At 35.2% G+C, this 10,271-nt stretch overlaps 1 protein-coding gene and 1 non-coding gene across 2 annotated transcripts; one reads left to right on the top strand and one right to left on the bottom strand.

Moving 5' to 3' along the window:
- The first annotated feature begins 1,610 nt into the window (after positions 1-1,610).
- Positions 1,611-6,331, top strand: LOC145641057 (growth-regulating factor 7-like). The gene is made up of 4 exons (XM_081692245.1): positions 1,611-2,073; positions 3,068-3,292; positions 4,375-4,750; positions 5,234-6,331. Exons 1-4 carry the CDS (start codon positions 1,818-1,820, stop codon positions 6,000-6,002), a joined length of 1,626 nt encoding a protein of 541 aa, XP_081548371.1. The 5' UTR covers positions 1,611-1,817; the 3' UTR covers positions 6,003-6,331.
- A 3,592-nt stretch (positions 6,332-9,923) lies between these two features.
- On the bottom strand, positions 9,924-10,030 carry LOC145641185 (small nucleolar RNA R71). Its single transcript, XR_014115248.1, has one exon. It is a non-coding gene; the product is annotated as a small nucleolar RNA R71 (small nucleolar RNA).
- Between the last annotated feature and the right edge of the window lie 241 nt (positions 10,031-10,271).

The raw sequence follows: 10,271 nt of genomic DNA, 5'->3' as shown, positions 1-10,271 counted from the left end.
CTATGGTTTTCTGTTTTTTGGTTTTTTGTTATATAAAAATATATGATATATGTCACATAATGAATAAAAAATTATTTAAACTGATTAAAATCATAATAATTTTGAAAACTGACAACAAAAAAGTGGAAACACCTTTTTTTTGTTTCCTGTTTTTGGTTTTTAGTTTAAAAAAAAAATAAAAACAGAAAACTAAAAACAAAAAATGATGCCAAACAAGCCCTTAGCTATTCGGTTTGGTTTGAGAAATCCAATACCTAAACCTAATATGTAACTAATATAATGCAATCTGAACTAAACCCGAATTGGAATTTAAACTGATTTGAACTTAATTCGACATTGATTTGACCCGACTTGAACTCAATCCACCACAAATTTGAGTCAATTTGAACTCAAACCGACACCACATGGTCAAATACCATATTTAATTTGATTTGTTCTAACTCGTCATGATTTCAAACCAAACATAATTTCAAACTCAACCTTGAATATCCTTTTTTTTTTTTCTTACTTAAACATAATTACTTTGATTCATGTAATTGTTTGTTTCATTAATCATTAGTAATTTTTATTTATTTTAACATAAACATAACCTGATCATATATGACTATCATTTATCAATATGTCACTAGTCACTACTTATCATCTCCATTATGTGAGTATGATAAGTCATCAATAGTTCTATTTGAAATTGGCTTAAAGATAAACCTTATATAAGAACTTATCCAATGAGATAATTAATACTTACCTCCGTTTTTTTAGTTGACACGTTACTTTATCATTCTCTTTCCTCTCCTTAATATGTGTGTCAAAATTGAACGAGTAAACTAAATAGAAACGAAAAAAGTAATTGTTAATGACACAATTTGAAAATAACAATTGAATAACCTGATTGTTACCCAATTATATGATGATAACTCAAAATTACTCTGATTCAAAAATACTCTTATTTGAATATTGAATTTGGTCAACCCGATTCAGCCAAACCTAAAAAGAATCTAAATTGAAATCAACCTAATAATGAATCAACTTTATATTAATCAAGTTGAATAGAACTTAACAAAAATCAGTCGAACTAGAATGAATTCGATCGAAAGTCATCCGACCAAATTTTTAACTCGATATAAATTAATCCAAAAATAGTATGAATTTACTAGAACTTGACTTGACCCAAATACGACCCTAAGGTCCCTAACTCTATAAATCTTGACTTTACTCAAACCGAGACGACAAAACGAGTTAAAAGGGTAATATTGACCCGAACGACCCGTTCCAAAAAGACTTGGGGCCTATTCTCTTACGTTGAAATTCAGTTCAGTTCAGTTCAGTTTAATTCAGCTCAGTTCAGTTCAGCTCCTAATTTCCTTCTCTAATAAAATATTCATTTCAGTTCAGTTCAGCTCAATTCAGTTTAGTTCAATTCAGCTGAGTTCAGTCAATGAGAACAGACCCTTAATCCGTCGTGGTATTATTGCAACTCCACTACACGTCCACACTCCGAACTTCCAAAGTCCAAAATTAACAAAGAAAACACAATTAACAAAAACTCCGTTATATCGACTTTTTTGTCTTTGTCAAATCACTCCCACCTCCCTCCCTTCTCTTCTCTGGCTATCACTCTATCTCACTCAATTTCTCTCTCCAATTATTTCATTCTTTCTAAAAAAAAAAAATATCGTCTTTCAAAACCCAACCAAAAGCCCTTCTGTACTACCTTAAACCCCTCCCAAAAAACATAAAACAAAGTTTCATTTTCATCTAAACAATGCTTCATTTTCTGACTCGTGTAAGCTTCTAGCATTGCCAAAAGCTTCATTTTCATGGAATTTGGTTTAATGGGCTCAAATGGGTTGTCGGATTCGGGCAATGTGTTAGTTGGATCTACAGATTTTTCAAATAAGGAAATGCCATCTTCAGGAACTTCTGATGATAATTGGAAACCCACAAAAATTGCTAAATTAAGTAATGCATTTTCTTATTGGCAGCAAGAACAGAATTTGTTAAGCTTCTCTTCATCAAAAAGCTCTACATTTCCATTTTTTCAGCACCCAAATTCATTTTACAGTAAAAGTGCAGGTAATTTGTTAATAATTTGCTGAAATGATTGATTAATTTATATCTTACTTGTATTTCTTGTACTAATGTAGCAAAAAGATTGGAACTTATTTTGCCTTTTTATTTGGTTATATGAAATATTTTTTTATGGGTAGCTGAATTTAAATTTGGGTGGTGGAGGGAAATGTAAAAAAAGAGTATATTGTTAGTAGTAATTACTTACTCCGTTCTGTTAATATTGCAACAAGAAGGAAATTACGCTTCCCAAAACACATTATATATGCTAAATATCTATAATTGTGTAAGAGTAAAAATTGTAAAAAGTTGATATTGTAAAAGTATTAAATGAGACGAATCCAACAAGATCTCACTTGATTATATTTTGCTTAACGTATAACTCATATTATATGGTCAAACAAGAGTGATGAATAATGCAAAAAGTCCATTATTGCAATATTAATAGAATGGAGGAAGTATATGCTTGTCTCCCTGTTTGAGTAATTATGTTATATTGGGTTTTTCCAGCAAAATGAACAAAAAATACTAGGAAGTTATGGGGCATAAAAGGGAAAAGAAGTGAAAATAAAGGAACTTCCATTGATTTATTATACCTTTTTCAACTTTCTCTCTTAAAACTGTTTTAATTAGCAAGTTTAGTGACAATTAATTTTCAATATAATTATTAGTCCTAAAAATTAACAAAAAAAATGGTACAGTACAATTTAAGAATAATAAAAAAATAATTGAATCAAGGGTTAGAATTAAACTTATTTTGTGACAATAAATTGATACATAAATCTCTAAAAACATATCCTGTTTTGACTTTTTTGTGTAACACAATTATTATCGTAACAGGAAGAATTTTTAGAGACGACGAGTGTAAGAACAAATGTTTTTTTTTCTATAGTGTTTATTTCATACGCAATAATTGATTAAAATTTTAAATGCCATATAATTTATGCCTTGAAAATAAATTTGAGTTTAATCTCTGCTGTTATTTTTGTGTATGATTTAGGCTATTCGTGTAATGGAAGTTTGAATGCAAATATGTGTTTATCAAATGGAGTAAGAGCACCATTTACACCATCTCAATGGTTTGAGCTTGAACAACAAGCGTTGATCTACAAGTACATTATTGCAAATGTTCCCATACCACCTAATTTGTTGATTCCCATCAGAAGAGCTTTTGAATCAGCAGGATTTTCTAGCTTCTCTAGTGGACTTTTGAGACCCAATACATGTAAGTTTGATCTAAACTTTTACTAGTAGCAACTTTCTTCATTTAATGCCAATTTTGTATACCTTTATGTTTATATGAGTCACATAGACAACAATATAGATGAGATTTGAATCTTATAAGAGGTATTATTCTTGAAGACTTTAATTGACTAAACTAGTTGACTGTCATTTTTAAGTATGGTAATTTTTGGAAGCGATCTTATCTTTAAAGCTATCAATTTGTCAGAGGACAATCTATTGTACATTGAGTAAAATCTATAAAGAGGGGTGAATTTAGTTTTCGTTAGTACATCAGATTTGTCTCATTTAGCAAATGCTTGGAAACATCTCTAGTACTACTTGCCTTCAAGTCTTCTTCAATTCACCTGCTTGCTCACAAATGCTCACCTACCATTATTTAATCTATAACATTAAAGCATTTATTGTATAAAGAGGTGTATGTCTTACTTACTGTCCACATTGTGATAATTAATTTGGTTACATAGAATAAGATGTCACGTTTCTCTTGCCATTAGCCTTTAGGATCAATTTGAATTTTGGAGAAATCAAGAAAACGTGTAACAAACAAAGCAACTAAAGGATTGAGAGAGAGGGAGGATCATGGAGGGGAGGGCGGTCTGTCCCTCTATCTACCCCAAGAGTGGCCTGAGTTCGATCCTCACCCTACCCCTCCTGTGATAGGAGGAGCACCCCTCGTAAAAAAAAAAGGATTGAGAGAGAAGAGGAAAATATAAGTGATTTGAATAGCAACATAAAAACATCGATCACATTATTAAGTGCCCTCAAGCTACATTAATTCTTCATTGCTTTTGCCTCTCTATTTTTGGCTAGAATTGTTTAGTAAATGAACGATTATAAGGGAATAGAAGAGTTGAGAAAAGACAGGTCGGATAATTGTATTAAAAGAATGTTACTTTTATATGTAATAGCAGGACGTTTGGAGATAAAAGATGTTAATTGTTAGATGGAAGAGTAACATAAATGTTTTAGTCTAAAGCTAGTTATACATCTGCAGTCTGCAGCTTAAATTTCTGTACTTGTCCTGCATGATGTGTTTATTTGATAGTATTTTGTTTGATTTAGTTGGATGGGGTCCTTTCCATCTCGGCTTTGCCAACAGTGCTGATCCTGAGCCAGGACGGTGTCGTAGGACGGATGGGAAGAAATGGCGGTGCTCGAGAGATGCTGTACCTGATCAAAAATACTGTGAGCGGCATATGAACAGAGGTCGCCATCGTTCAAGAAAGCCTGTGGAAGGTCATCCTGGACATTCCATCTCCGGAGTCACCACTAACAAAACTAGTTCCTCTACTACTAATGTCATGAATTCCGCCTCTTCTTTGAGTGCATTAGTGGTGCCTGGTGGTGGTACATCCAACAGCTTTGCTGTAAACCTTAATCAAAGCAAGGACATACAGCCTGTTCCACCAAATCATTTGCCTTTTTCCCTAGTTAACAGGTAACATCATCAAAGTCAATACCCTCTTTCAATTCAAGTCAAACTACTGTAAATTATAACTTTTTGTTACACCTACTTTTGTGTCTTAAAAAAAATCTGTGTACTGTCCCCTAATTTTTCCTTACTCTAAATTTTAATTTTTTTTTTTTTTTTTTTTTTTTTTTTTGTCATTACTCTTCAAGTCATGAACTAGTGATATTGTCTCAAATTGTCAACCCTTCCTAAGGATAAGTTGTGATTATCTAAGATATTCTTCACCCATATGTAGTTTGCGAGACATAATAAGAAATCAGATCAAAATGTAATACTCCGTACTATTTTGGGAGAATCAACTTTCCAGATGGAGGGTGTCAAGTGTTGCAAGGAATATCGGAAGTTAGTTTTCTAAGCAGTCAAGTCGGAATCCTTCTTTAACACTGTCAATTGTCAATACCAGTATATGATGTTTAAATTAAATTACTAAAATTTCTTGTGTGGTTCCAGGCATATTGTGAACAAAGCAAACAGCGGCCAGGGAATGCAAGGTGCAACAGGACTTGACTTTCAATACCCAAAAATTAGCCTGAATTCCAATGGAAACACATTCTCAGTTCCTGAATCCACTGCTAGTGATTTTGCATTCCTTACGTCTGATGCAATCTTAAAGACCACACAGAGGGACTCTTCTGTCTCTAGGTCTTATGGTCCAACCCATGACCTCAATGCCCAAAGATCCAATCCACAACGTTCAAATCACTCTCTCATGGATGATCAATCTAGCATTTTGTGGTCGAAGTTGCAAACACAAACAGACAGGACAACCCAGCTATCAATCTCAATACCACCAGCTGATTTTATGTCTTCCACCTCTTCTCCTACTGGAGAAAAAGTTGCTCTATCTCCTTTAAGATTATCACGGGAAGTTGACACTGTCCAAATGGGTTTGGGAGTGAATACCATCACAAATGAGAGGAGACCCAGTTCTTGGGAAACCTCACTTGATGGTCCTCTAGGAGAGGTCCTTAAAACCACCACCAATAGTAGCTCAGGGGTTCAAAGCAAGAGTATATTGCCTCTTAATCTTATATCGAAAGGCTATGATGGTAATCCTCAATCAGCCTCATCTCCAACAGGTGTACTGGGTTATTTCTTTAACAGAAGTGCAGGGAGCAGCCCTAAATCAGAAAGTGGAAAAGCCCTCGAAACTAGTACACTTTCTGGTGATCTTATCGGCTTCACTCTTGGGAGTTCATCTTCCCTGCCCATCTTTTAGCCATTTGGGGTGTATAAGTAGGCACTACTAGACTTCTGTGTCAAAGTTCGAAAATTTGTTGTACAATGCTGTTTTGTAGTCTAGTCCACGACAATTTTTAAAGCTTTGTAGAATTCTGTGACTTAGAAGTTCTTCATTCTTAAGTCATAAGTATATCATAAGGGAATACTTCAGCTTCTAATGTGCGTTCATATCGCAGTTTTTGGCTGCTTTTTTCACATTTCTTACATGAATTATCGGTAGAGCTCTGTAGTTTGTGACTCTTGGAGTCTGTAGGATCTGTTTTGTTCGCTTGGCTGTATATGTGTCTATTATTGTATTCTTGATGATGAAAATGTCTTTTCCACTTCCAACTAATGAATTGTTATAAATAATATGTAGTACTCCCTCCGTCCCCTTTTGATAGTCTCTTATGGGCAAATTTTAGTCCCAAAATGATCACTTCATTTGCTTTTTTCAACAATCATTAATATTAATTTTTTTACCAAAATTCCCTCCAATTTACCACAATACTAGTGCAAATTTATATTTCCCATGTAAATTTTGTTTTCTTATGTACTTTTATTACTTTCTCTCTCTACTTTTTTGCATACCCAATGTTAATTTACTTTTTCACTGTACTTTAACTATTCTTATTTGTGTTTATTAATTCCCGTAAAAAATGCCTATAAGGGACTATCAAAAGGGGACGGAGGGAGTAAAACTTTTGAGCATGTTGAATTTAATCAAGACAATCTTGTGACTAATTTAAAGTAGGAAAAATTGTCAAGATTAATTCTAACTTTGCTCCACCTGTCAATATTAATTCAAATTTTCGTTTATTTTTTATTAATCCCAACTTTGTTCTCAATTTGCTCCCATTACACCCAAGTGACTTGCAACCGGTTCAACAGGTTAACATTTATGAGTTGAATTTTTTTGCACACGTGTTAATGTTTAATTGGTTGAAAAAAGAGATTTTTTTTAAAAAAAAGTAAGAAAATTAAAATCCCTAAAACTAAACCAGCCACCCCACCAACCCAGCTCCTCCCCCACGTCCGATGCACGCGCACTCCCTTCGTAGCTCATAACTGTCGGAAAACCTACCCAGCCCTAAGCAAACGTTTGCCCACCAAAAAACAACCCCTCTCCCAAGAAAAACGACCACAAAATTAAAATTGGCCACAAACGACCGAAATCGACCGATTTTGGGGCCGAATGGTTGATTTAAACCCTAAATCGGTTGATTTCAGCCATTCGTGGCCGATGGTATCGTTTTGGAAGTTTAGGGCTGCGGGAATAGGAGCAGATTGGGTACAAAGTTAGGAGTTGACGAGGGGTGAACTAGGTCGTTGAAACTAATCCTCCCTCGGTCAAACTAAATTTATAAACACTTAACCAACCTAAATACTAGTATAGAGGCAAGTCAAGGATCGAACCCAAAGGAACGGTAATGTTCAAGCGCTCTCAATTATGCGCCTAAGCTAGGTCGAAGTCTAAGAATAAAAGGAGAACACTAACAACTAACAAACAAAGAAACCAAACAAATAAAGCACTAGGAACAGTGATGTGTCTATTTTATATAGTATTTTACCCCCGTCTCTTGGTCGTAATTAGTAGTGTGTTTGGCTCTTTAGAGCCACTTTTATTACTAATTGGTGTTTTCTAGTGTTTTCGTAGATTTGGTTGACTTTTGCAAGGATTTATGCTTTAGGAGTATTTTCCCGAGATATTTTGGAGCAATCACGAACATTGGAGAAGCACGACCAGATTTTATAGCCCAGGGCCGGTTAGAGCCATCGAACCGGTGATTAAGGGCTCGGTATAGGTGATACCGGGGCATTTGGACCGAGTATTCAAGACCGGAAGAGGAAACTCAGATTGGCCCGAAGAATTGGAGCCCAATCGTAGTCCAAATAGTGGCTCAAGTGAGCCGCTCCGGCCAAAGAGGCTGGCGCCCGGAGGCACGCCCGGCCGGGCGGGAGAAGCTGAGGTTGGCGCCCGGTGACGCGCCCGGCCGGGCGCGAGATTAGTTTTAATGAGCAAAAAGGTGCGCCCGATCGGGCGGTGCCTCGCCCGATCGGGCGCGTGTATTTATTAGTTGACGATTAGCGTCGTTTTAGTTTGTTTTAATTTAGGATTTGTACGGAGTATAAATACTCCTCCGTAATACGATTTTAGGTCTCTCCTCTCTCTCTCCCTCCCTTTTTCCTTTTGACTCTTCCTTTACTCTCTTAATTGTTCTCTTAGATTTTCTTTCTCTTAAACCTTTGTTCTTAATTACTTTCTTAATTCCAGATTTATTTTGGTAACGATTTCTCTTCTCTTAATCTTAGTTGTTTATTTTATTCCTTTCATCATGACTTGTTTTATTGCTTTGAGTAGTTTAGTTTCTATCATGTGTGAGTAGTCTTATTTCTAGGGTTTATGGGGATCCTTAAATAATATGAAGGGGTAATTTATTGTTGTTAATTATCAATGCTAGATTAATTTCCTATTGATTGATTTAATGCTCAGTGACTAGATTAGGCCTCATCTTTTATGCATGAGTTTGACAATATTGATTCGAGATTCGAGAGATGAGAATTGATGTTTAGGTCTAGTTTCAATAGGCAGATTAATTTATAAATGGTTAAGTCAAGATTCGAGAGATGAGACTTAATACCGGTAGATTAATTCTGTGATTGTTACGTAGCGAAAGCCCTTTACAATCTAGTTAATTGATGCATTGATGATTGACTATTATTGGTTCTTGATATTGCATGATAATTTCTTATTGAATTGTTTTAACGCTTTACAATTATGGCTTGTAAAAGTATAGCATTATTGAATTGATGAATCGAGCAGATGTTAATTTGATATTAAAGGCTATTTTCAATAAGAACTTAGATCTAGTAAATTGCGAGAGCCTGTTAGATCTATGTTGATTAATAAATTGCGAGAGCCTGTTAATCATGTTATTTATGCAATGTCAATGATTAATTATTATATTTTACCCTGGAGTATTATTTATTGGTGAACCTATGCCCTAGATCCTTTTATATTATTTTCTCCTTATTCTTAATCTCCGTAGTTTAGTTTATTATTCAAATATAAATATTGGTCCCTTCATAATCTAGATTATATTAGTTAATTAGGAATAGAAAGACTTGTTTCCCTGTGGAGTTCGACCGTACTTCCCTATCTACTTTAGTTAGAGGACTTAGGTAATTATTTTTGATTAGGGGATACGACTTTACCCTGTCAAAATTTGGTGCCGTTGCCGGGGAAACGGTTTTATTTTTATTTCTGATTATTTTTGTAGTCTAGGTTATTTTCTTTTTGTCTTAGAGAACATTAGTTCTCTGAGGCAAATCTCATATTTGCTTCTCGTTTTTGTTTATGCCCAGGTGTTCCAGATCAGGTTACATCCCATTCGATCCTGAGATCGAACGTTCCTTCCATAGACAGAAAAATCTCTACAAGCAAATCCTGGCGGATTCTGGTGATAATAACAATAATCACCGAGACCCTCCAACTGGTTCTAGCGATTCAAAGGTATCATCAGATCCAGAATCAGAGATGACGGCTCCAAAGAAGCTTAGTGATTACTCACAACTCAAGCTTACAGATTTTCCACATCTCACCCCTACTCCGGCTCTTGATGGGGTTCAATTCGAAATTAAGCCTCAATTTATAACGATGATAGAGAGGAAGCAATTTAGTGGAGCTAAGGGTGAAGACCCGAATCTTCACATTGCCGACTATTGTCAATATTGCAATACCATCAGGCAAGCCGGGGTCACTCAAGACCAAATCAGGGAGATTCTCTTTCCCTTTTCTTTAATTGGAAAAGCTAAATTGTGGTTTAATGGCTTAAATAGAACTGCACTTGGTATAACTGACTGGGAAACTCTTGTTTTGAATTTTTATAACAAGTATTATCCTGCAGAGAGAACAGCCGTACTACGGAGTGCGATTCAAAACTTTGCCCAAGAAGCCGATGAATCTTTATATGAGGCTTGGGAGAGCTTCAAGGATTTACAAAGAGATTGCCCCCACCACAATTTAGCACAATGACAGTTAATCCAAGCCTTTTATAATGGCCTTGGAAATTCTTCTCGAATAATTTTAGATTTTGCAGCTAGTGGGAGATTTATGAATCTTGATGTTAAAGATGCAGGTCAGGTTATTGAAGACATGGCGATACACAATTCCCAATATGGGAATCCTAGAAGATTTGCTAACAAGGGGAAACATAGTGTTGACTCTGTATCCTTTTTGCAAGCTCAACTAACCTCTATATGCCAA

This window comes from Chenopodium album, chromosome 7, assembly GCF_948465745.1.
Source record: "Chenopodium album chromosome 7, dcCheAlbu1.1, whole genome shotgun sequence".
NCBI lineage: Eukaryota > Viridiplantae > Streptophyta > Magnoliopsida > Caryophyllales > Amaranthaceae > Chenopodium > Chenopodium album.
Note: the sequence above shows the minus strand (reverse complement) of the source record. Positions and strands in the feature narration are given on the sequence as shown.

Bases quoted from the DNA above. Each gene is read 5' to 3' on its own strand.
- LOC145641057 (XM_081692245.1), top strand. From the start codon at position 1,818: ATGGAATTTGGTTTAATGGGCTCAAATGGGTTGTCGGATTCGGGCAAT. The intron at 2,074-3,067 runs GTAATTTGTTAA...TGTATGATTTAG, and splicing joins ATTTTACAGTAAAAGTGCAG to GCTATTCGTGTAATGGAAGT. The intron at 4,751-5,233 runs GTAACATCATCA...GTGTGGTTCCAG, and splicing joins CCTTTTTCCCTAGTTAACAG to GCATATTGTGAACAAAGCAA.